The sequence below is a fragment of the Xiphophorus hellerii genome, chromosome 12, assembly GCF_003331165.1.
Source record: "Xiphophorus hellerii strain 12219 chromosome 12, Xiphophorus_hellerii-4.1, whole genome shotgun sequence".
Taxonomy (NCBI): domain Eukaryota; kingdom Metazoa; phylum Chordata; class Actinopteri; order Cyprinodontiformes; family Poeciliidae; genus Xiphophorus; species Xiphophorus hellerii.
In genome coordinates this window covers 7,452,357-7,479,944 of record NC_045683.1, presented here as the reverse complement: position 1 = coordinate 7,479,944, position 27,588 = coordinate 7,452,357, and the positions used below count along the sequence as shown (strand labels likewise).

Genomic DNA, 27,588 nt, shown 5'->3' with positions numbered 1-27,588 from the left:
ATCACAGAAAGAATCACAAAATACTGGGACTGGAAAGATATTCAATAATGTCATTTAATTTTAAGAATTCATTGACATTTTTGATAAAACCTGTATTGAAAAGGTTTTATCAATACATTCTGACACAACCGGCCCTTTAAGAGCATTCATGATCTTGATTTGGCCCAAAACGAAAACAAGTTTGACACCACTGGTTTAGAACATTATGCAGATCTGAAAACACAATCTGTACCACAGTCAGGTCTTATTAGCTGTATGTTAAATGATGATGATTAGATGACATAGAATGAAGGTGGCTTCTGATTTCAGAGTATGCGACCCACTAAGATAAACTTTTTAAAAACTTTTTACTGGGAGTTTCCAGTGCAAATCACTACAGTTGAAATTATACACATGTATGAAGCAATATACAAATTGTATATATACATCCAGTTATACTGCGTTCCATGAGGCTGTGTTTGCCCACAGTCAAAAAAACCCCCCAAAACAACAACAACAACAAAAACTAAACGAGTTTAGGATACAGACGAAAATCTCCTCCAGCATAGTAGTCGCAATTTTCAACATTTGTTGTTTGAAATAAATGTTTCAATTGGGGACCATTTTTCTATGAAGATGTAACTTTTCATCTGTAGTTTTGCTGTAATTTGTTTCCCTCACGCTGTTCTTCCACTGATAGACTGTGGGGAGCTGCAGCTTCACTCAGGAGACCAGGATCATTCTCTTTGCAAGAGCAAGTTGAATTTTAACAGATAAAACTTACTGTGAACTTTATTCTGAAAAATGCCTGGTTTTATTAAAGGTGGCTCTAAGAGGAGTATAATGCTCAAACCCGCAGTAATTTCATTTTGCAATAAGTTGACAGCTTTGGACAGTCCCAAAATATATGGGTGAAATCTCCAAACATTTGTCTGAGGTGCAACCAAATCTAGATGTAAGAGAAGGAGTACTAAAGAACCTCACTTTGATTTTTAATACAGGACTGTTTTGATATTTTATGTCCCTCCTGAAACATCTTCTCCTGATCCTCCTCTCTGATTATTATTACTTTCATTTCTAACTCCTGTTTCCCCTTCGTATCTTTTGTCTGCTATGGCACCAAAGACCAACTCTAATTCAACATCTAAATACTTCAAATCAGGTCTGTATAACAGCTGTGACTGTGATCATGGGTGAATATTGCATTGAATTGATCAGTTACCATAAATCTACCTCATGTCCAACTCTCTGTGGTCGGTACACTACTTTGTGCATCAGGTGCGAGAACGTACAGGAAGTGATGCTGCATCAATTTTACAAAGATTTCATATTCTTGGTCATAAAGTCAGCCCTACCTTTGTGTTGTCCAGCATTGCCAGTGGTTTCTCTCCGCCGCTGCAGATTTCCCACAGCGTGGTGCCGAAGCTCCACTTGTCTGCAGCCAGACTCAGAGTCATCGGCTCGTTTATGTATTCCGGTGGCACCCAGGGGATCCTTTCAATCAGGACTGATTACAAACAAAAACAAGTGAGGAATTGATTGCTTCATTCCCCCATGCCACATATTGACATTAGTAAACAAAATTTTATTGTATCCAGTTTGATTTGATGCCTTCACTGATTACATTTAGACTAGAAATGTCAATATATCAGCTGAAAAAGTCAACGTTTGTAGGAAAACAGCTTCTCTGTGCTATTTGTTAATTTGTCAACACAAAAACGTCTAACTGATGCTTGTCAATGTGTTAACAAGCTCCCCCTTCTGGTAGAAATGGAGGTTGGAGAGGAGCTCACTTTCTTTAGGCAGGACAGTGATGCCGATGCCGGGGTCGCTAAGCTTGATGAACGGGGGATTCCCAGCCCTCCGATCCTCCTCCCTGATCAGCAGAACATTTTTGGCACAAACATTCCCATGGACAAGATGCTTTTCCTCCTGCAGGTACAAAACAAGAAATTTGTGCAAATTTAACTTTAAAAAACACATTTCAGCTCATATTATCCTTAATCTCTTCTTTACAAATTAATAAAAGTCTTTACAAGAAATTAGAGCAAAACAAACACAAAGTCTGATTTAAAATGGATTTTTACCAGGAAGTTCATGGCCCAGGCCAGCTGTTTTGCCACTTCGAGCTTCCACTGAATGTTTATAGAGTTCTTGTTCTTCTTCAGGTAGGTGTCCAGCGAACCCAACTTCACATATTCCTGCACCATGATGTCTGAAAGGGGACAAAAAGGGACTTTTCTTTTTATAATTTCTTTTTTTTAAATGGCAAGCTTTTTCATACCAAAATATAAAGCTTTGAATAAAAAGAAAACCACAAAACAGATTATTTTTGTTGTAAAATAATCAAAGAAAGGGCAGTAACTTGGGCAGTGAAAAACACTTTTCACTTTTTTAATCAACAGGTGAAACGGCTATGATACATATTTGATCAAGTGGTAGACGATTTCTAAAATTTAAAGGTTAAGAAAATTTGGTCTTTTTTTTTTAAACCTAAACCTACATTTCATTTTCCATGTTATAAATGTTCCATCAAGGAGCTTATATCTTCTAATGTTTTTAAAACTGGATATTAATATTTTTAATTATCAACTATTAATCTATCAAAATTAGCAGAAGTGGAAGAGACTGAACAGATAATAGCATATTTAGTAGGAAATTAATCTTTATTTCAAAGAGACTCTGCTGAAGGATACTGTGAAGAGAGAGTAAAAAATTGTCATTTATTTGTTGTGATCACTGCAAAAACTTAAAATCTTACCAAGTATTTTTGGTCTAGTTTCTAGTGCAAATATCTTTGTAAACTTGACACACAAGTAACTTTTTAAGCAAGAAATGGAGACTTGTTTCAGGTAAATAATTCATAAATATTGATAAAAAAGTTCTAGTTCCACTGGCAGATTATTTAACATGCAAGACATGATTCACATGTTATAAATTAATTTATCTGCCAATAGAACAAGTTATTTTTCATCACTATTAAGAATTTGTTTACTTGATACAAGTCTCTAAATCTTGCTCTTAAGTTAGTTTGTCTTATTTCAAGTTTACTGAGATATTTGCACTAGAAATTAGACCAAATATACTTGGTAAGATTTTGTGTTAATGAAGTTAAACTCAAAATTTGCAAATTTTATCAGTGGCTTATGGTTAGAAACATACAATTGTAGGCATAACGTGCAATTTCTTTTGGTTGTTAGCTAAATTTACAAAAGGATTTAACCATCACTATTTATTTATTTCAGATATTTGACCTCAACTAAAAGTTTGTTTTGGATATTTGAACATCAGGTGTGAGAATCCTTGTGAAATATCACAGCACTGCCTCATTTGACGAATAATCCATATTAGTGGTATTTTTAATCAGATTTAACAGTATTAGAAAGTTAGCATTTACAGAATGCATGTAACATACCAGCAGTAAGAAATATGGCAGAAAATGTCTGAATCTGACTTACTCTCTTCTCCACAGACACAAACTCCATAGTTGAGGATCAGGTGTTTATGGGATAACTGGCTCATCATGCTGGCTGCTTCAAAGAAAGACTAGAAAACCAGAAGGAGAGAAAAAAATATATGCAAAATTAGAACTCAGAAAAATTAAAACCAAACCAGAAATCTTAGCTGGTTGAGTTTTCACAGTTGTATCCACTACACTATTTAATACTTCACCTTACAACTATCTAAATCCTTCACATGTTTCTATTTAAATGCATATGTTCGTTTTTAGAAACATTACTATATTAAAAAAAAACTGTTTTGGTATTTATTTTAATCTCTTTTTAGAAGACATACTCCACTTTTCACATCAACATTAGTAATCTTTAAAAGAGCTATAATGCACAAATTATATACTTTTCTGCAAAATATACAACCTTTGCACAAAGGGAATAATGAAACGTATGTTTCTTTCAGCTAAATAAATTATATAAACTGGTGTTAAAATGTTTCTAGTTTGGCACATCTAAAATGTTCATGTATGATTTTCGACCCAAATGAACGTTCTTGAAGTTCTTGAATCCCCTTAAGGGGCTGACAGGATTACCAGGATTTCTTACAGGGTCTCATTTAACTCCCAAAATCTTCCACAGCATGTGGAGAAATCTAATGCTATGTATTGGTTCTGTTAATGTGCATCATAATAATCACACAAATGAAAGCAGTAGTGAAAATTACAAAAACTCCAACAGTCCAATAAAACACATTAGTACATTAAAACCAGGTGCGAGTCAGAAGTTCAGAGAAAAAGTAAAAAAACAAAAAACAAACAAAGGATTTACTTGGAAAGAAAAGTGTAGTTAAATATTTTAATAAAAAATGTTTTTCATTAAGAAAAACATTTTAGTTAAAAGTAATAGAATGTTAAAAACTGGGTTCCTGCTACTTTTTACATGTAAAAAAAAATCTCACTTTTCCACCAAAGGAAGGAAAGAAGGACACAATGTGAAAAATCAGGGTATGAGAGCAAAGAAGTAAGGGAAGGGAAAGAGATGGAAGGGAAGAAGAAGGTATGGAAAGACAAAAATAAAAAGACAGAGACATGAGAGAGAAAGAAAATAAAGAAGGGATCATGGAGGGATTGATTGAAGGCAGGAGGGAAAATAATGGAAAGAATAGAAGGACGTGACAGGAAAAATAAAGAGGTATGGGAGGATAAAAGTACAGAGGCAAGAAAGGAATAAAACAAAAGTAAGAAAAAATAATATGAGGGGAAAAAGAAAAGGAATGTAGCATGAAAGGACAAAAACAAAAAAAAGATGGACATAGAATAGTCTTTAACCCTTAGGGACATAATGGAAGAGGAGAAAAAGATAAAAGGAAGATTAAGGAAATGTGGAAAGAGAAAAGACAGGATACTAAAGGAAAGGTAAAAATTAATCGAGGATGGAAGAAAGCACAGAGGAGGAAGGAAAAACAAAAAAACTCTACCCTTTGAGTCTGAGATCCCCGATTTAGAAAATGTGATGGAGAATAAAGTCTGAAAATACAAATATTCTTCAATGCTTCTTTGCCTATCCATACCTAAAAATATTGAAATCAAATCATAAAGTTCTGTGAAAGAAGCTTACAAACATAGATGCTTGACCGAGAAGGTCTGCACCATGACAGCAAAATAATGTTTGGATTGTCTGTGACTTGAATAAAAAGCAAGCAGGAGTGGGCCTAATTTGTAAAATAATTTAAAAAGACATTTTTGTTATGTTGGTCATTTAGTTATAACATAGAAAATGTCTGTAAAACCACAAACCTCGGCGTAATTTCTGTGGGCCTGGTCCAGAACTTTCATCACAACTTCAGTTTCGTGCATTTGCCCGTAATCGCCGAGCTCCTTACGAACTCCTTTAAAGATCTTTGTAAATGTGCCAAGACCAAGACTCTCCACCTGACAAAAATCACAAATAAAAAAAAAACAGAATAAAGTGACTTCTGTAGCTGGAATTAGTGACCAAACACAAATTCCAGGTTTTAAGAGAGTTTATGTAATCAAAGATACAATTGGGGAATTACAGACACCACAGTAGTTAGAAATGCACAGTAAGCTTACAAACTCCAAGTCTTCTTTCCTGATCTTGTGAAACACCATCTGACTGACGTTGTGTCGTTGTAGCGACGGAGACAGAGGCACTTCTGAACCTTTGTTGCTCCTGCAGATGAGGAGGCAGGACTTTTCTGTTTGGAGAAAAGAATAAAAAACGGGGGAAACTTTTTTTTTTTTAAATTTAGTTTTTTTTTTCTAGTCTTGGTTTTAGAGTTGGTGTTATGAGTCAGCAATCCGAGAAACAACAGACTATTTCTTCATCCCTTTCACCACTTCTGGTAAAATTTCGAAAGAAAAAAGGGAGTAAGGCACTTTTAAAAGTTTCTGGTTATTGGTAATTTTCCCTTGAACTGTGTCTCTGTGCAGTTCACAACAACATGCAAGCTGGAGAATTCAACAAGAATATATCCTGGGCGTCACTTTATTCTGCCAAAACAGAAAAACTGTTCAGGAGTGATCTGAAGAGTACATGAAACTAAAAAATAATAGCTAAAAAAAATTTTTTTCCCCCCCTTGTTGATGGAAATTAGCTCAGTAATTGCCTGCTGGTGTAGACAGTGATTGCATAAATACAGATGCCACCAGCAGGGGGCGACATCAGTGTGTTTAAGGTTGCCTGGGTTAGGTAATTTAAACACAGTGTTTCTTTCTGAAGTCCTCTCACTATTTCCACAGGCTTCATAAAAGTGAAGCATTAGACTGCAGCTCACGCATAGAAAAGGTCTGACTATATAATTTGGCTGCAACTAACGATTATTTTTAGTTCTGATGATTAGTTATCTATAAGGGTGACACATTATGCAGATTTTATTGAAACTTTTTTATGCAAAATTAGAAAAACAAAAAAATGCATATTAATAATTTAATTCCTTTTTTAACATAAGAAATAAACATTTTATTGTCTACAATGCAATAGCATAACATTCCTTTAGTGAATGCCTGATCATTTGTAGCATCTGTAGCTAAAGAAATATTAAAAGCTCAAGTCATTTCTGCTTGAGTTAACATCAATACAGTGTAGGGCTGATCTATTGACTGATAATTAGATGGTAAAATAATTTGAACCAAGTGAATCTAAAACTATGTCACTCAAAGAGTGCTGGGAAGTAGATATTTACAAAAGTAAATGTTTCTTTTTCCTTATCTTAAACACAAAATGTGTACATATATATTTTTTGTACAGCTTTGGCTTAATTACTTTTCTGAATATGTTGTTCTTTCAGCAAATGGTATTTTATTTGAGTCTACTACAGTTAACGATTAATTGATTACTAAATTAGATGACAATTATTTCAATAATCGATCCATCACGATTAATTGTTTCAGCGCTTCTTGAGATCATTTTCAAATACTATAATGATAATTGCATAATAATGCAACCAGCATTTAGTTACCTCATGAATACACCTGAAGTCTTTAAACTGTTTGTGATCCACGACTGAATCCATAACTTTCAACAATCACAATCCCCTTAGTTCTTACTGACAATCAGCAAAATCAGATTTAAGTTTTGAGGCTTTTTGAATATTATTTAGAAAAGTATTCAGAAGAGAACACCATGATCAAATTTAAAATAAAAAGGAAAAAACCCTAATAATATTGGTTTGCACTGGACAACAGAAAAGATACAGCACAGACAGAGATTGTGCTGCAAGATGAACTTTGTGCACAGATCCCTGTTTATCTTATGACATTAGAAGAGCATTTCATATCTGTTGTAACCATTCTCTGGAAAACAAAAATAAACCCCAAAAACATTCATACTGTATTAAGTGACATAACTAAAATATTTACCTTAAAATATTTTTTTATCTGCAAATCTGATAAACATCAATAAAGCAGTAATAGCAAAAACAGGTTCTTACATGTAGGTGTTTGGCCTCAGATGCTAACCTCATCATCCTACTTGAATTATCCTTTTATGTTTATGCGTAAGTTATGCAAAATAAAACGAATGAATGAAACATCTGGTTGAAAACACATAACCTAAGAACACAGAAAAGCATATTTCTTTGTGCTTCCTCTGATATCTGTCCTTTTTGAATGGTATTGCACACATTCTGTTCAAAAATCCCCAAAGTAGAGGCGTGTAATTAGATTGTGAAGGATTAGAATGTGTTAATCTGCCAAAGCAGATTATACGTAGGATTATCAATAGAGAACATTGTATGCAATGCTGTTGCTTAGATGGATCAGTTTCATTTTTCTCATTTTCCTCCAGCTACATCGACTAGTGTAACTGGCTTTAAATATTAACATGACAGCACTACAGTATTAGTATAATTAGCCTTAGTTTAAAAATAAAAGTAACTTTACTGGATTGTGCATTAAAACACAGTTATTGTTTTATTTGGCCGTTAAACACAGAATCTCACAGAGAGGCAGAATGACAAAGTATTTCAACAACTAAGTATTAAATATATGTTGGACTTTAAAACTCAACAGGCTGAAGCAATCGGAGGAACATCTGTTTCATAATATTAATATGGCTAGTTTTTACAACAGAGACTTAAACATAAAGAAAGCTCAGTGAGCTTCAATTGGAATATTTTAAAGCTAATTAACAGTTGTCAGTTTCCTCTCTGCTTGTTTAAACACAACAACCTGGATGCTTCACATTGTTATTTCATACAAATAGTATTCTGTAATGGTATTTAATTAAAAATACTGACATGGAAAGTGATAAAAAGCTGGTTAAAAATTACATTTACCAGAAATGCTCTATTACAAGTTTTTTTTTGTTTTACTAAGAGCTATATTTGTATGGAAATCCTGCAATGATATTTTCACCATATAGGCCAAATTTTCGTCAAAGTTTCCTTCAAATAAATGCACTGGGCTTACCTTTGGACTGAGGAGGACAGCACTTGCTGAACTGGAACACGATGCCGTCCGAGCGAACCGTTTCTTTTTGGTAGCAGCTGAGCAACTCCTGCAGTGAGCTGAAGTTCCTCTTGGTTCCACTGAGGTTAAACTCGCCAGCAGCGGACCTGGTGATCTGACAGTGCTTGTAATCCACCGTATCAAACACCTGGCAGACACAAAGCACACGGACTTACTGCAGGAACACAACACTAAGCATCATTTTAAGGTTCACGTCAGTTTAACAGGGAGAAAAAACATGAAGTTCATAAAAATGCTTGTTTTATGTTTTTTGAATTTGTGTTTTGATGTTAAAAATCTAAAGCCGTTTTTGGGATTCATGCAGGGATTAAAGCGTCCACAATTTGTTTAAAGTCTAAAATAAAAAGTCTTTTGCTCTAGACTTCTAAATGTTTTCCACTTATTGAAGAGAAATTATGATATGAATCCTATTGTTGTTGCCCGGCTCTTTAATGCATTGCATAACAAGTGGTTGTTCTGGCATCACTAACAACATAATTCCCACATACTGAGAGCAAAACAAGCAGAGGGACAAGACGTACAAGGGTAACATGACTAAAAACACATCAAGGGGAAAACAGCTCTAAAACAAACCTCAGGAACATTTCCATTCTATAATTTTTAGTCATCACCGATGTAGAAAGTGAAAAACTCACCTCTACTGGGAAAGTTAGAAAATACTTATTGAAGTCTTTTGGGCTGCATCTCAAAATGTACAACCCCCGTTTGTCTCCACACTTCTGAAGCCGGCTGACAGCAAATTCCATTCTGCAAAAAAATCATCAATAATTAAAAGCAAGCTGTTGTTACTAACAGAAAATACAACCAGTGATTTGATTTTGTTTGATTTAGACAAGTTTTGAAAACAAGCAGTGAATGAGAATTTTTGCTTTTTTTCTTCCAGATAAATATTATGTAAATCACAGAAATATTTGACTTACGAAATGGGGCCGTAGCAATGACAAGATATGGCCTCAACAAGCCTGGGAGGGGCCACCTCCTTACAAAGGTAGTGATGTGCGTCTGTGGTCAGTCGATAGTAGCCGTCAACAAGGGACACGAATGACAGGGCTTCAAACAGACTCGGAAACTCCAGCTCCTAAAAACAACAAACAAAAAAAACAAAAACCCTCCAGTCAACATCAAGCTAACCTCAGATTTCTCTGATGGAGACAGAAACAAGTTTATTTTGAGAAGTTACCAGGTTCTTCCCATCCTGCTTATTGATGGTGACCAACCGGCTCTCTGTGGCGCCTTCTTTGCAGGCCTGTTTGATGCTGATGTCAGTGACATCATGGAAGTCACACAATGTCTGCAACTCCTAAAGAAACAATATATAAAAAAACCTAACTATTGTAGAAAATATAATTTTTTAAAAACTTTACACATTTTTCATTGTAATTTATCTATTTGGGAGACACCAATTCACGTTTTCCCTTCCGATTAGGTTTTGAATCAGCCAATTTGATACAGAAAAACAGAACTGAATTGACTTAAAACGTCTCTTTTTTTGAACTAGATAGTTGTACAGAATTACAAATGTATTTGGTAACTCTTAAATACACAAAATGCTTCAAACTTAGTCGAAAATGTAAAAATAACTATAATTTGTTCAGTCAGTGCAATTAGATTATACAACCAATGTAAAAACACTGAAATTGACAAAAACAAACAAACTTTCTTTCAAATGGTTCAGAAAGCGCAATTAGGAATTGTAAATATAGTGTAATATAAATAATAAAGCATGACGTCACTCAGAGTACAAAGTATAGGACTGTACTGAATAGATCTGTCCTTAGGAATCGGCCACATTGTCACCAATACCTGAGCTAGAATTTCTTTCAATATCAGATATTAATATTGGAGTGGTGCATCTCTAGTATCTACCAGGTTTATTTAAGCTTCAAAGCTGGTGATGATTTTTATATTGTAAAGTTTTATATTGTAAAGCAGAATTATTCATTACCCATAAACTTTTCCAGATTTTGTCATGTTACAAACTGTCAATGTATTTTGTTTGCATTTTATGTGATGCAAATACTTTGTAGAACCACATTTTCCATCAACTACAGATGCAAATCTTTTCAGGTATGTCATCGTTTTGGGTTTACTTCATGAACCATGACATAAAAATACACTGGATATAATTTGATGTTTGTGGTTGTAACATGACAAAATGTGAACAAGTTGAAGTGTGAGGTGTTTGTATGCTTATGACCAAGTCAGTTCAGGTTCCTGGTGTCAGTTCATTCTGGATTAGAGGAAGAAACCTAAAGGTGGTACAAACCTCATCAGAATCTTTTAATTTCTCTCGGCACCACTGTATTCCCGTGTCCGCTGCCACCAGGATGATGAGCTGTCCGCTAGCTGGTTCTCTGACCTGAAAGGTCTCCGTGTAGAAGGCTTTCTCCAGCGACTCGATGCTGATGAGGTACTTTAGCTTCAGGTCGCGCACCGTAGTCCGACACTGACTGAACTGCTGGATGAAGCGCTTGAAGCGGAAGCGGATCCTCTTACGAGTTAAAAAACTACAATCCTGGATCTGATTTCTCATATCCTTTGGTAGGAAGGACTTGTAACTAGAAAAGATGCAACAAATTTGAATTAATATTTGTCATAAATTAATTTCTAAATATAACCAAACAAAAATGTGCATTGAGTAGAGAAGGTGAGCTACTATTAGAAAATAAAACATCAAGAGTTTTGTTTTTTTAGTACCTTGTATTGTGATAGATGTCCAGAGGGGACATCTGTCTCTCCTTAGCTGTCCTGGTCATGTCAAGCACAGCCATACCAAGGCACTCCTCCTGTGACTCATGGGAGTTGGAAATCGTCACCACGCCGTTCACAAAATCATTCCTCCACTGCACACAGTAACGAGAGAGAAACACGGCTAAATTCTTCCTCTACTTAATGCATGTTAGTGTGAATGGGCCTGTTAAAAGACTTAATTTGGACATTTTCATTAGCAAACTACCTAAACTCCCTTAATATATGTGGGGGACATTTAGTCAGTCGTTTAGTCTCGTAAAAAAAAAAAAAAAAGCTTAGCAATGTTTTTGTTTAAAGTTGTCCCAACCCAACCTGATTAATGTTGGTTGGTGAGAAGTTGGTAACTGGTGTGGGCGTCACAGTTCAATTTTGAAATTTCATATATTATGGAAAGATATTTCTAGGATTGCACAATTTTAGAAATATGCATAATTGCAACAAGGCAAATGAAAATAAATCAATAGGCTAATTGGAAAATGCTGACAAGAGGATGGAGGTTTTTCTTTAATTTTATTAAATTTTTTAAAAAGGATGAATAAATAAAAACTTAAAAATATAGAATCTAAAAAAAAGTTACATTATTTGTCACTTACTTCAGAAAATGAAACATATTTTATAGAATCGTCACACAGAGTGAAATATTCCAATACTATATTATCTTGTATTTTTAATGATCACAGCTTACAGATAATGAAAACTCAAAATTCAATGTCTCAGAAAATCTGAATATTGTAAAAAAAAAAAATTAAACATTAGAAACTCATGGTGATGCAACCCAGTCAGCCAATTAAATCAACGATTTTCTGAGTCTCTCAGTCTGGGTTAGGAAACAGTCATGGCAAGGACTGCTGACTGGACAAATGTCCAAACGACAGTCATGAATACATGTTAAAAAGAGGAAAAGGTACAACAGCAACGATAATAACCACAGACTTTAAAGAGATTTCAGTCAACTTCATGCCTCATTCTGCTGACAATTTCCATGGAGAAGCTGATTTCATTTTCCAGCATGTCTTAGCAAATGTCCACACTGCCAAAAAAAAAGGAGCCCAAAAGCCGTTCAGTGACCTGCGTGTTACTGGCTTGGCCTGAACCCCAAAGAGAACCCACGGGGGTAAAGTCAGGAGCAAGAAGAGAGACACTAGACCCAACAATGCCGATAATCTGAAGGCTGCTATCATAACAGCCAGGTCATTACATCTTAGCAGAACCACAGGTGTATCACCTCCATGCTCCATGCAGTAATTCTGCATCAATGTGATGGATCAGGCTCAGAAAAAGAGCCTGAAATTTATATTAAAACATATTTCTATAAATTAATCCTTTGTGACATTCTAATTCTCTGAAATGTTCAAGTTTGGGATCTAACTGTTGTAAGCGACAAGAAACAAAAGCTTGAAATATTTCACTATGTGTGATGATTCTATATACGAGTCTCACTTTCTGAAATGAGTGACAACAAATCCTGAAACTTTTCATGATATTCTAATCGAGCTGTACTTGAACTTTAATTTCCACGTTACCAATTACTAGGGGTGCACTGATTGCCAATCTTTAAAAAGCCTGATCTGCCGATTTCGATTCTGTCCAATACCAATTTTTTTTTGTTTGAAATGTAGATAAATATAGCAAGAAAGTCACTGAATTAGCAACAGGAGGGTTGACTATTGTTAAATGCAAATGTGCACCTGGTGGGTCGGTTTATCAGTCAAAACTCTCTCACAGCAGAGCAGCAGACGATAGTGGCTGATTTTTAGGCCTCTGCTGAGGTGAATAAAATAGGTGGATACGATCGGCTTCATATACAAGTACCAGTCGATCACCAATATCCCAAAATTAAGAAAATTGGCGCCAATAAATCAGTTGGCTGGCCGATAAATCGGTGCACCCCTACCAATTACTGAACTTCAGTTACCACAAGATCTTTGTTATTTTAAAGCTAAAAAAAAAAATCAAGGAATGTGGATTTTTACATTTAGAGAAGAAAATGTACAGGTGCAACTGAAAATCCAAAACTGTGTGCTACAGAAAGGAAAACACTATGGTAGCAATAATCTTCTTAGATTTTATTCCCCAATACTTATTTATACCCAAAGAAAATATAATAAACTCTATATCTTGGAATAAAACCACAGCTGCATTAGAGGTTTGTCACATTTCACTTCCATGTGAGCTGACACTCTTATTACTGTCACTGTTGACTGAAGCTATGTTAAGTCTAATGAATTCAGATAAACAAAAATATCTAATCGGTCCTACCACCATGTTATTTTCTTACTCAACCTCTTATTTATTCATATAAATTTATAACAGGTCCTGAATAAACTGCCTTTAAGACCTTTTTGACCTCTGCAGAGAATAAAAAAACAGTCTGAAGGAGGTATATGGTGACGTGCTTGCAGTCACTGGAACAAACTTTGTTTTCGTTTTCCCCCTGCAGGCCCACATGACGATGTAGGATGGCTGCTAACCACGACTAACCAATGAATGAGCTTCCTATCAGTCTATGTGACGTAACATTTGCAACTCTTGTTTTGGCTTTAATGGGCCAATGTGAACACTAAACAGACCAGAACTAAAAGCTAATGGATTTGTCATCTGTCTCGATTTTCACACCTGCATTGCTCTTAATTTCAGACTTTCAGGATGTAAACTAATAACGCACAGATAATAACTAACTGATTAAGACATATATGCACATAATGTGCAATAGTGGTTTTTTGTGTTTAAAAAAAGCTGTTTTTAAAAAAAAAAAAAAAGTTCTTTTTACAACTGATGTCTTAAGTTCAAACTTCAGCATGAAAGCTTAACCACAATTATGTTGTAGACTATTTATAAATCATCTATTGCGTCAACCCAATTAGATTGTAATGTGTTCTTATAACATTCCAATTTAAGTTAATTCAATCAGGATCCTGGTATGTAACAATGACTTTTAAAAAAAGCTTAGGAAAGGAAAAACATTTGAAACCACATTTATTTGCTCTATAGGCGCAAACACACAATGTGTCAAAATAAACACCCTAACCCTGCAGTGCTTATCTTCTAACATGTTGGCTTTCCAGACTTAAATCCACATAATCCATAATCCAGTTCAGAAAGTCAATGTTAGTCTCCTTTATAACCTCTGTACTTTTTTTTATTGAAATGTGGACATTTCTTGTTTTGTTTTACACATTATAGTTGTGTTTGACCCAGAGAGATGAGGAGAAACCAACATAGATAAGAAGAATCAAACAAATTTCATTTCCTGTTCAGAAACTCTAAGATAGATTTTCTATCTTAAAGCACAACTCCACAAACTCCATAAGTCCAAGCATCGGTCAGCTTGGGTTACTGATGACTTGACCCAAACTACACCAATCTTGGATTGTATTTACCCAGAATTCCCTGCGTTCCAGTCCGCTTTTGGAACACTCTCTGCTTTGCTTGCATCCAAGATATGCATTCAAACCGCACCACAGTTCACATTATTCAAGCCGAAATCTAAGTTTGTAGGCGGATCAGAGTCTGATGGAATATTCTGATCTCCCAAAACGAACCAGACTTTCTAGATAAACAAACTAGAGTTTGATTGATGCGAACTAAACAGGGATGGGGTGAATGAACCCTAAATCAGATGTAAAAGGAGTCAACCCTTCCTCTCTTTGTTTTAGTGGACTGTAAGTTAGCTTTCCCACTGTAAGCAAAATGCACCCACATTTTCCAGACCCACATTTTCAGGCAGACCAGTGTTTTCTTGTTTAGGATTTCACCTGCCCCCTACCGAACCAAACAAATAGTTAATCTCAGTTCATCTGCAGTGTTGATGCTTTGACAAAAACTACAAATGACTTTAAGCAAAGAGCCTCACTGTTAATATTTTGACAGATATGCCAAATATAAGCAGTCCCTCTGCTGCAAAGTACACAGTTAAAAAAGATGCCCTTATGAACAGCAGGCATCAAAATAACTTTAGTATGAGCTACAGCCAGAGATTAGAGGACAACAGATTTAACTCATGGATGTTTCGTTCTGCATTTTGTAAACAAAAACCCCCCCATCATTTTCTTTGCATTGGTCAAAAACATGAAGAAAAACACTAAACTTTCAACCAAACTGACCGAACTCTGGACTCCAGGTTTTTACAGCCTGAACAGTTTCTCAGCCTATTATCAGTCTAAAAGGTTTTTTTGAGATTTGTTTTCTGTAAATAATGAAATAAAGATACGGCTTCATATCTTCTGCGGGAGCCAATTAAATTAATAAAAATGTTCAATATACACAGATAACATTAAAAAGTATAAATACCCATTAAATAATTAAATGGCATTTAACTTTTAGGTATTTATCCAATTGCTCACAGCTTACCACCAGTCACAGCACAACTGTTGTTACATTTCTGGCTGTATTTATCAATCAGCCAGTAATCGAAATGTGCCAATCTTACATTATTTGGTAAGCCAAATATGTTTTTTTTCTCTCCTGTTCATTACGTGACTCAAAGGTGAAAACTGACATTTTCCTCTTGCTGTAAATACATCAACCAACAGCGTTTCCTTTGCTGCACGTTTCCACAAATGAGCCTGTATATGTTAACGTCGGAGAATCAGCACCCACAGGTCGACTTTCAAACTAAAACAGGAAACTGTCCAGTACAGGCCTGTTTATCTCTAAATTCTAGAAAATAATCTTTAACCTGATACAAATTGTGTCCACTCAGTCAAAAAGATGTTTGATTTGTCAGCAGCAATCTATAATAATAAGGAAATCTATATTTTCAGGCAACCTGTGCAACCCAATGCCAAAGCAAAGTTACTTCTGCAATGCCAAGCCTTGAGATGCTTCCTGTTTTGTTCCATCATTTACTTACTGGAAGGAATCCTGTGTGCACGATTCCTGCATGAGCTACAAGTCTTAATTGTCTCAAAGAAATACAGGAAGTAATGACTAATTTGGACAAAGACCCTAGAGAGGAAGTTAACAGCACACTGAACCAGTTGAGATTCAACTGTAATAATGTGTTCGACCTTTATCTCAACTAAAGTGTATTTTTCAAGCAAGTACCAACAATTATTGCAGAAACTGAGATTGCTGAGTGTTTTTCACATATCCCAATGAGTTGTAACACAGCTGAATATGAAAGCAAAGAACAATGGAAACCAAAACTTTGAACTGTCTATAGTTTAACTCGTATAGAAAGCACCGTTATTAAAGTTTAAGATTAAAAATAAAGGCTCACATTTACCTGAGAGAAGAGATAGGTCATTACATAATCATCAAGGACGGGACTTTCTGACCCTTTTTTGACCCCATATCGATATGCCCGCGATGCACCACTACTGTACCAGCCAGGGAAGTAGTACCTGCGGTGAGCAAGAAAAAAAAATGTCAATGATTTTCAGTAAATATGGAAATAATTATCATAAGGACAATCTAAAATGAACTAAAGTGTGCTACCGTATTCTGAAAAACAGATCTTCAGAGGCCGAGTCATCAAGCCGAAAGACGTGATTGGGAGAAAACCACAAGTTGTCTCTCTCTCGATAAAGGCTAAAAAGGTTGTAGTACAGGGGTGATATACCTACAGTGTAAAAAAAAAAAAAACAGAAACCAAAATAATTAAATGTAAGCTTCATGATGTACCATTAAATAATCAGACATCAATGTCTGTAGTAGTGCAATCTTTAATGAGGCAATTAACAGGAATATGCCTCAAGACCTGCAGAAGAAAACTGTTTTAAGTACCAATACAGGTGAAAAAAAGGTCAGTAAAGATTATCTAAATGTCAGGTGTGTTTTGGTTTACCCTTAAACACATGGCAGGCAGGTAAATCTAGTCTCTGTCCCCCAACTGCCTTACAGTACAGAAGTAGCGGCACATTTATACTATCTGATCACGCGTTCACAAAAAAAGATAAAAACTTAGCCTATTTATTTTTGCTTATATTTAAATTAAAAACAAAATCTGAGCAAAAAAAATGAATTCCATGTAGTGAAAGTTATATAAAGATTTTCACAAATGGAGTGCTTTATGCGGGCCTACACAGTTTGGAGTACTCACAGCACGCCTTGGCTGCATCTATACACAACTCCTCAGCCACGTAGTCCCCGGGTGGGTAGCTGAGAGTGCCGCTGTTGGCTGCTCCCTGGCTGCTGTGGTAGAAATGAAGCCTCAGAACAGGAGAAGCTGGTCGTGTGTCTGCAGATTCACGATGGGCGGTCCCGTTCTGGTGCACCGTGGGCCGCGAGTCCGTCACAGTGTCCATAGCTGGCGGGGAAGCCATCAGCAACATCCACCTAAACGGTGATAGCAAATAAAATGGGTTGGGGCTGATAGTTTCCACTTGGCCTACATCTAAATTTAATATCATGACGAGGGTGCATGGTATGAAATGTTGTACAGCTGGAAAATGTTGCATAAAGCACAGAGGAGACATTGTCTAAAAAAGGGTTATAAAATCTGTAAATCTAATTCCATGAGTGACAGTTATGAAACGCAGTCATGAGTTTCTTTTCTAAGTGGACCGTGGAGATTTTTATCCAACCATTTCATCATTTTGTGAAATTCAGAATATATAACTTATTTTAAGAAATTAAACATATAATAATTCTCGTTTGTACTTAACGTCTGTAAGAAAAATAATCCTCCCACTGCAGAGATTAAAACTGGAGATTGGCATGCACTTACTGACTAACATCTGACCTTGACTCAAATCTGCTGGGTGATTAAATGGTACTTCTAATAATATAAAACTGAGATAAAAAATTAATCACTGTTTTGATGTTTTCCATCAACAGCCAAAGTCTTTATAACTTAGTACCCGTCCGGATTTTAGCTTTTCTTCAGGAAGAATCACTATTTTATCCTAACCCCATTTTTCAATACTTTAAATATTGTACCCTCCCCCACTTCCTCCAGGAGTTATTGTTCCTATATGCAGTTCATAAAGAAACATTCTTCTTACTGTAAATATGAGTCACAAGGCACAAAACAAGGAGGATAGATAGATAGATAGATAGATAGATAGATAGATAGATAGATAGATAGGAATTGAGATAATCTTGAGTTCTGTTTCACATTTTGATCCTCATCAACCAAAATACTCTGTTATAGAAAAATCTTACATGTTTCTTTTTAAACAAGAGTGCAGAAAATCTAAAAAAAGAAAACGAGTCCATTAAAAGTAAAAAGCATGTCTGAATTACGTGCACGTCAGTAGTCTTAAGACTCGCTGTGTGTAACTGCATTTTCCAAAAAAGCACAAAAAGAGAATATGGTAACTAATGCATCAGAGAATCTAGTAAACTCAGTTTTTCTACTAGAGGATAATTAAAAGGACAAGGTATATAATATTACATATGTCCTTGAACGTGAATGAAAAATCTTATAAAACAAACAAGCAAAAACTCTAGGAAGGACAGCTAGTTTGAATAAATCTGATGTCATTTCTGACTGAATGGTTTAATTCTAATGTTATTTCTACTATAGGTTACTTTTAAAATAAGTACTATTCAAAATATACACAAAAACAATTTTTGAACCAGTATTTTCATTCCGTGTTTTGGTTAGTAAAAGTTCAGGGTCACAGTTCTGATATGTGTGACATTCAAATAGGAAATATTTTCCCATAACAACAGCTCCAATGATATCATGCAGCTTACATAAAATTTCTCTGCATTGTTCTATATTTCAATCAAAACATAAAGACAAGACATTCATTAACACTTTTTTACAGTAACTGATAGAATTGCACATTAATATTTCTTCTCCATCCTAAACCTTTGCTAGAAGCCAAGCATTTTATCTCTAAAATACTTCAAAGCAGCAGGATATAGACCTGTTAAACACTTCAGTATCTGTTAATATGTCAGACTTTAAGCTGCAATACAATAACAAAATTAAACACAGCAGAGCATTAATTCAGTTAAAACCTGCTTTAAAACTTAAGAAGGCCGTGATCTTTGCAGTTAACTGTTGCTTCAACTGACTCCCAACTTGGCGCTTGCAGCCCCATTCAACCACCGATAAATGTTACTGGAGAACTTTACATTAATTAAATATTCTAATTAACTGCAGCTGACTCGTAAGGATCAGGGTTATACACCTTCAAGAATAAACCCCCCCCAAAAAAGGCTGCCAAGGTAATATTAATGAGTTAGTGTACACTTACCCTGGTGGTGGATAGCTAGTAGCTGTCTGCTAACTTCCAAGGCCAGCGCCGAAGCCTGGACCAGAGATCTCCACAAGCAGCGCCGAGATACCGCTGCTTTCTGCTGTCGCTCACTGAATAAAATCGCTGATTTATTTACGGTATGAATCCTTGCGGAGACATTAACGATTCCATGTTTCGCACGGCCTGCCAGCTGACTATAGCTGGCTGAAGCTACCTCTGGTCAGCCTAGCTTTAGCCATCTCACTCCTACAGGGGAACTTCGTTTATCTCGTCAATCTTCTCATGTAAGCTAACGCTAACTAACATTGTGCGTGTTTATAAATTGTCCCGGTCGCACGAATTTGTTTGCCGACAAACATCTTCTCAAGCTCGTACATATGACTACATAACTAAAATATTTCAGACTAGGCAGCTCGAACTATGACACTTTGCTAGCTACTTTGTCAGTGCCTGCTCCAGCTATCCCGAGCTCCAACTGAGTCAACAAAGCTGCCTCTCCCACCATACTGAATGATGCGTTTACAGGCGGTGGGAATTCTAAAGCACTCCGCTCGGATGACTCCAAACATCAAAGTATCAGCGAATTACCCGTTAGCAAAAACAGATGGATTAACTTCACTGGAGAAAAGGAAAAAAAGTTAAAATATAATCAGCTCTGATCTAATAAATGACACCATCGTAAAAACTTCTAAAAAATAAAATTATCAGATTTTTATAAGCGGATTTCCTCGATTTGAAACCACAAATACGGCCTGAGAAAACAGAAAAATGGGCGTAGAAAGAAATTTGTTATTCTGCAAAATAATGGAAGAAAAATTTGACTTTTATTATGCTTTTCTAAAAAAAATATGGACAAATTTATACCAAAAGTGTTAAAGGTAATTCCTCCTGTTATGATTTTACCAATTAAAGGCATGATAACATATTCAACAGTTCTACAAAAGAACCATCTTTGATTACAAATGGCTGACATTTTTGACAGAACATGTTAGTAATAAATTTATATGAAACTCTCAACATGCTTTCCATCAACCGTAGGAATTAATGCATTAATTTGTTTAGAAATAGATTCCGTCCCCCTTTGTATAAAAGATAAAATACATCCATATTGAAACGATGCATGTTAACCCTCATAATGACTTTTTCCAATTGAAATGAAATGCCAATTCCTGCATGTTTTGTAATTCACATATTGAGACAACAGAACATCTTGTTTTCATTGCAATGTTATGCATGTTTTTAAGAAGGATTTTTATAATTTGATCTTACATAAGAAATTTGTTTCACTTTTGAGTTTTGATTTGACTTCCAGGGGATAAAGAATGAAACTAATAACTAGTCAAATTTGCCGTTTTTTTTAAAGACAAACCTCCATTTTCAACATATTCTAAGATAAAAAATAATTTTATTTAAGACAGAGGAAAATAGTTTCAATTGTACCAATATATAAATAATTTGCTTTAAGAATAAAAAGTTCAGATGTAATAATTAAATTTTTTTCCCCACACTATTGTTTATTTTATATTTTAATAGATTGTTATGTAATTACTTTTCTGCTCAGTTGTCCTATTAAACAACTTTTGACTTTTTTTGTTGTAAATTGTGTTTTGTAATATTGTTTTGAATCTTAAAAGTTTTTAAAACGTTTAAACCTGTCTTGGGAGATTTTCACTCTACTGCATTGTCAATCATCAGCTGACATTTATGTACAGCAAGGCTCCATTGATTAAAGGTGATTTGTTACTGGTTTTGTGATCATTTTAGAATCTGGTCAATGTTTTCTGACAGGGAGACCCAAACACACTAAAATTCAGACTGTCATAAAATCCAGAAGCTTTGGAAAACGGTGTCAAATGTGAAATATTTTGGGGGTTATGATTCCATATTTTTTTGCCTTAAATGATCTGAAGAAAGATTTTCTATATCAAAATAATTTTTACAACTGGTTCAAAACAGGTACTAAGGCATGCAGTATGACCAGCTGCTCAAATCACTGAATTTTCAAGGTTTCCCTCAGTTTGTTCATAGATTATTTGATTATTTTATTAACTAATTATTAGGTCAGTAAATTGTGACAAGATCAGAATGAAAAGACCTGAACCACTGATCATTATTTTAGTTAAGAGACTCACAAGTCAAACATGGAATGTTTCTAAAATGTAATTTGTGGTTATATTGACCAGCGGTAACATGCGGCTAAAATAATTTCTGTTTAATACTTAATTAGAACTTCAATGCAGCACTAAAAGCTTTTAAAACTATATGGAGAGAATTTTACACAGAATTTTAATTTATGAATATATAAAAAATGTAGTCATTTGATATTATCACGGATCTGTGATGTGGTGTTTGCAACCCTATGAAATGTTAATAATGTGAACTGCTATCCTGTCAGCACACAGGGTTTAGTTGACACTAGCGATGCTAATAAGTCTTGCACAGATGAGCTTGTATATTTAAAAAAGTGCTTTTTATAGAATGAATGCATTCAAACTTAGATACAAAATCAGTGTGAGATGCTGTTGTGATAAAACATAAAATTATTTTGACATAATTTGTACATTGTCAAGAGTGAAATGATTCTGGTGCTCATTTTATTTTCCTCATGAAACAAAATAAGTTTTTGTTGCTAAGTCGACAAAACTACTAGGAAGGAAACAGTCTCAGAGAAAAAGGTTACCATTGAAACGCAAACCACCAACCAAACCAACACCCACCCACCGAAACTGGAGTGGGCACATATTGCACAAATTACCACAAAGCAGTAACACAGTGGAGAAAAACAGACCCATCCTGAAAGCAGATTTCCCCTTCAGACCTAAAAGAGCTTGGTCATAAATATTGACTTTGTGGAGGTTGTAACAAAGAATTATATTGTGCTATCAGAGATAGTCTTGGGTTAGAACTAATGAGCTCTTCTGACCACAATGTGAACTTATAAACAATTGTTTTCATTCTGATACCCGGAGCTAATGTCTATGGTTTTATCTGGCAGGACTAAATGAAATGGTGTTTTTTGTTGTGGTTACACAGTTTGTGTTTTGAGATTACTTTTCATGTTAGCCAAGTTGAAACCGAGCCAAGACTTAAGTAAAAAAATGGAAACTTGACAAAAGAAACTGTTTCATGATGAGAATTTTAACAGCGTAAGTTGAGTCCTACAAAAGAGAAGTTGAGGTTTACGGATCCCAAACATAAAAAGTAAAGGTCAAAAACTGTAAAAAGTTTGATTTTAGTGGCTAAATAGGATAAAATAAGTAAAAAAATAAATAAATAGCAGAAAAACTAACTTGCGACATTTCTTTGATTTTAACAAAACCTGGTGATTTATTTGTGCTTAGCATACTCTACTCTATTCTTTGTGGAAAAAAGAGACAATGTAGCAGAATGTAGAAAAAACTGGTCAAAAACAAAACAACAACTACCTCAAAAAAGGCAGAGTTGTGTGAATCATGAGGTTAGATTGCCAGAAACAACCCTCAGTTTCCTCAAACAAAACTTATAAACATAGTGGTGAAAAAATACATATAAATTTGCTCCTATGCAGTTCTGCTATTTTTTTCTTTTGGTCACACTTAAATGTTTTAGGACATTCATTTAAGAAAAAAACAAAACAAAACGACAATCCGAGGACATACAAAATAGATGCTTGCACCCTAGCATTGATAACTAACATAAAGTGCTTGCAGGAACTGGCAATAACTGTTTCACATTTCTGTGGAAGAGTTTCACCCACATCTTTGAAGAGCGGTTTTGTAATTCTGCTACATTGCAGGATCCCACTGCAGCTTCTCATTTACACTTATGTCTGAACTTTAACTAGGTCGCTACAAAACCTTCATTTTGTTTAATTTTGTGAGTGTATGGAGGTGAACTTAGTGATAAGTCCTTGTCCTGCTGCTTAATCCACACTGTAAAACATTTGAAAGTGATTTATCTTGAAAATGAAAGTCCACCTGCTGCCTTGAAAATGCAGTTTAAGTCAACAAGAAAATTATTTTGGTTCTAACTCAGAAATTAAAGTTCATGAAATTGACTTAACAGCAAGAGACAAGTTGTCTAATCATTGTTTTTTAAGTTCATTAATCTTGAATTGTGAGTTTTAACTTAATGCTTCAAATTAAACCAAATAATTATTTCACAATATTCAAGAAAAAAACTGCCTTCACCTAGTTAAAGAGCCTAATTTCTCTATTATCTTACTCACAATATCACGTTAAAGTATTTATTTCACTTCAGAGTAATTTAAATTTTTGTTTCAAATTGCCTGAACAAAATTTCTGATCTGATAATGAATTTTATTAAACATCACAATGAATTCTGCTCAAAAACATTTCATCTGAACAGGACATTATCCTCAAGATGCATGAAAATAAACATTTGCCTTAATGAAACTCAGGAGTCAGTTCAATGGAACGCTCTTCCATTTCAGGAGACAAAAACAAGCCGCTAAGACCTCTGGGAAATAGCTCCCACTCCTCTCTCTTTTTTTTAAAATGCCAACCTAAAAATTTTAGTTTATTCAACTCTTGGTGGGTTGACAAAATTAATAAAAAGTTAACACAATTTGCTACTGGAAGTTTATTTTTCACAAACTCATATTTAGGTTCAAAATCTAAAACTCGTTCAATTTATTTGACTTAAAGAGTAGAAGATAGTCGACAACTAAATGCAGCTCAAATGTTTTACATTGCAGGTGTGATTGGCCATGAAATTAGTCTGTAAAATGATGAGAAGAAATATGACACCAACCTTCCAACAGGTGCTACATTTGTCCAGAATGTTTCCCCATAAAATGTATGGATTATCAAGCTACTTCAGCAACTGTAAGATGATTTTTGGTCAAGTTGAAATTTGCTTGGAAAAAAAACTTTATCTGCCTGTTTGTTTGCAAAAGTTCTTAACATGTGACTCAATGATTGCTTTTGCAAAGTCAATGTGAAACTATGAAAACAATTTTCAACAAGAAGTGAAAATTGGTTTGCAGAGTTCACATTGAACCAAAACTTTGTAGCATTAATGCTAAAGTAAACACAGCAATTAGATGTCAGGTTGGACAGAAAGACAGTCAAATTCACACATCTGCTGCCAAGCAAGCTTGCTTTTATTTGAGCAAAAGCCCATTGGCAAGCACCTGACACAGACACATAAAACCTCCCACACATTGGGATAAATTGGATGGACCTGGGGCATTCAGGTGACAAACACACACACTCCTATTGGGACGGCAGAGTCTGTTATCCCCACGGTGGATCTAAAACATCACCACAGCCGGCTTGCCCATGGCAGACAGAGGTGGCCGAGGGGAAAAAAAAGACACAGGGAAGGGAGAGAGAGTGGAAACGAAAGCACAAGACAAACAGAGGAAGAGGAACTGAGAAAAAGACAAGGCGACAAAACAAGGGTGGGGTGGTGGAAGAAAGGGAAGTTGGGAAGAGAAAATCAAGAGAAAAGTACTAAAAAACACAAATCTCTTTTATAGCAACACCATGATTTACAATAAATATATTTGGACCTTACTGTTTCTGCATCCCCACTTGAACCTTACTAAAAAAAAGTTGGACAATAGAATAGAAATAGCTTTTATTGTCCCACAGAGAGGAAATTCAGGAGACAGCGTATTGTCTTTTTTTCCTTGCAGTTTTATTAAAAAATTTAAGCATTTAACATTTAATCTACTTGCAGCTCATAAGTAGCTTAACATATATAATTCTGAAAGTAAAGAAGTAAATAGTTACAGTATCTATAAATGCAAAATAAATGCTAATCCCTTGACTGGATATTTTAAAATTCCACGCCCAAAGAAAGCTCTGTGTTTATTGCTGTTTTTGGCCTTTGGGTCCCTAATGATTATCAACAAACAGTAAACGCCTTGAATATTTCGCTGACATGCCATTCCACTGTTTATCACATGTGAGGACCAGCTTTGGATGTCTTTGTTTTGCTTAAGCACGAATACCGCAGACGCCAAAACCCAGACGTCAGGTCTGTTGGAAAGTTTTACCTGTCAAGACTCGCATGAATGTAATAGGTCAGGTAAGGCATGTTCTTGCTTAAAAGTTTACATTTCCACTGTCTTACTGTGTAACCTCTCTCATAGCAAACACTTCCCCACACACCAGCAGGAAATCCCCAAGATAGATCAATGCTGACAGAATCTCACATACATCCTAAAAGTTTGCAGGATTATGGTCATAATTTTGAAATGGAAGAAAAACATATACAGCTCTGGAAAAAATAAAGAGCCCACTGCACTGAATCCCATTGAAAACCTCCTTGTTATTCCACCAAATATTGATTTCTGAACTCTTCCTGAGTTAAAACATTATTATTGTTGTTTCTAAATGAATATAAACTTGTTTTCTTTGCATTATTTGAGGTCTGAAAGCACTGCATCTTTTTCATTATTTTGACCATTTCTCATTTTCTGCAAATAAATACAAAATATTTGCTTGGAATGTCAGAGACATGCTGTCAGTAGTTCATAGAATAAAAGAACAACAACGTTCATTTTACTCAAACATAAACCTACAAAAAGTAAAATCAGAGAAACAGATAATTTTAAGTGGTCTCTTATTTTTTCCAGAGCTGTATATATTCCTTCATATGTACATCAGAAAAATGCAGCTTTCTCCACATCAAACAACATTTCCCTTAAATTACATGTCTTGATGTTTGATTCTACCAGTTCTTTTTACTTCCAGATAATGATGTTCGCCAAAAATGCTTCGCAGAATGGCTCAAGCTCAGTTAGATTGCATGGTAGCTGTCTATAAACATTAACATCCAAGCTTTAACTGGGTGATCCTACCTCATGAAACAGATTAAATCTAAACCTTTCTATTGTAAATCTATTACCTACAATCCATTTTCTGATTCCATTTTGCATGTCAGGAGGTAAACTAACTCGCATTTTGCAACTGACCAAACACTTTTTCCACTTGTTCTGTGGATCAAGAACTACAGAACTACTAGTCTTGGATACATCTTTGATCTTCAACATTCCTTGACTGGCATGTTAGTTTAGTTTTGATATGATTTGATTAATTAATTAATTTATTTATTTCAGATAGACAAGAAAACAGGCAATCAGTAGGACAGAGAAAATATGTGCACACATAACCAAGAGCTAAATAAGTTGTTTACCACTACTTTTCTGTTTGAAAAGAAGTAGGAAGAAGCAAACACTTATTTAATCCCACCTCTTATCTCAATTTAATGAAATATATTACTTACAGACCCAGTAATGATAAAAAAAAAAAAATGTAAATAAAAACATGTTCTATAATATTCAGGCGCCTTTTTAATATATTGTGCTAAAGAGCCAACAAATAAATTATCTTACATAGACAAAATGGTTACAAACTCAAAACAAAACAAGAAAATCTATGGATAATAATAATAGTAATAAAGACAATTGTAAATGTTTGTACAAGATTCAAAACTTTTTTAAAACTTACTTTATAGCCTCAATCTGCTTAAACTTTTCCACACAAACATGTCTGCTGTGATTGAAGGGGAAACTTAGTTAGGTGTTCTCTAAAAGCACTCAGGCCACACTTTTCAGATTTCTGTCTCTAAAAATGTTAAACCATGCATTATTTTGGTTCCACTTTGCAATTATGCTCTTTGTTACTCTATGACATAAAAATACAAATATAATACATTGGGTGATACCTTTGTATTTATTGCTTCAATTGTGTCTTAAGCAGCATAAATACTTTAAACATTATGAATTTTAAATACATAAGTGCAGATATCTTTTTATTTCAAGACATTTTAAATAGTATATCCAAAAACTACATACTGTGTATTATAGTGGAAGAGCCGAATGGTTTAAAATTAGGCTGAAAACTAATTTTTGCAGGACTTGCCACTAGATGGAGATAACTGTACACATGTTGTGCAGAGGATGAGAGTGAAGTAGGATGGAGAAAAGGAGGGAGCACATGATGAAGAAAGTACAAAAAAAAAAAAAAACAGAAGTTGAAAATGGTTGAGCAATGGAAAGCTAGAAAAAAAGAAGTAAAAAATCAGTCTGTCTTTGTCCCTGGTGGTTTAAACAGAGCCTCCAAGGCCCTGTAACCCACCACCTGCGCCTCTTTCTCCCAGCCAAACACAAACACACAAATGTATATATATAAATATATTTATATATATATATATATGTATATATATATAGACACTCAGAGGAATGCACTGTCTTCTGCATGCTTAAAATAACTTGTTGGAGTTGTTGGAGACTTGAGGGCAGCATCA

General features: G+C 34.9%; 1 protein-coding gene across 1 annotated transcript in view; it reads right to left on the bottom strand.

Moving 5' to 3' along the window:
• The window catches only part of jak2b (Janus kinase 2b), a 30,893-nt gene extending 11,053 nt beyond the window's left edge, over nt 1-19,840 (bottom strand). The window contains exons 1-16 of the mRNA XM_032579250.1: nt 19,327-19,840; nt 17,217-17,452; nt 16,613-16,736; nt 16,401-16,518; nt 11,120-11,265; nt 10,689-10,980; nt 9,603-9,722; nt 9,343-9,500; nt 9,058-9,169; nt 8,363-8,549; nt 5,525-5,649; nt 5,228-5,362; nt 3,438-3,525; nt 2,067-2,194; nt 1,773-1,911; nt 1,335-1,486 (exon numbers count right to left, since the gene is read on the bottom strand). Coding sequence (XP_032435141.1) covers nt 1,335-1,486; nt 1,773-1,911; nt 2,067-2,194; nt 3,438-3,525; nt 5,228-5,362; nt 5,525-5,649; nt 8,363-8,549; nt 9,058-9,169; nt 9,343-9,500; nt 9,603-9,722; nt 10,689-10,980; nt 11,120-11,265; nt 16,401-16,518; nt 16,613-16,736; nt 17,217-17,448 — 2,256 coding nt within the window. The 5' untranslated portion in view covers nt 17,449-17,452; nt 19,327-19,840. The remainder of the gene's footprint in view (nt 1-1,334; nt 1,487-1,772; nt 1,912-2,066; nt 2,195-3,437; nt 3,526-5,227; nt 5,363-5,524; nt 5,650-8,362; nt 8,550-9,057; nt 9,170-9,342; nt 9,501-9,602; nt 9,723-10,688; nt 10,981-11,119; nt 11,266-16,400; nt 16,519-16,612; nt 16,737-17,216; nt 17,453-19,326) is intronic.
• Nucleotides 19,841-27,588: the final 7,748 nt, after the last annotated feature.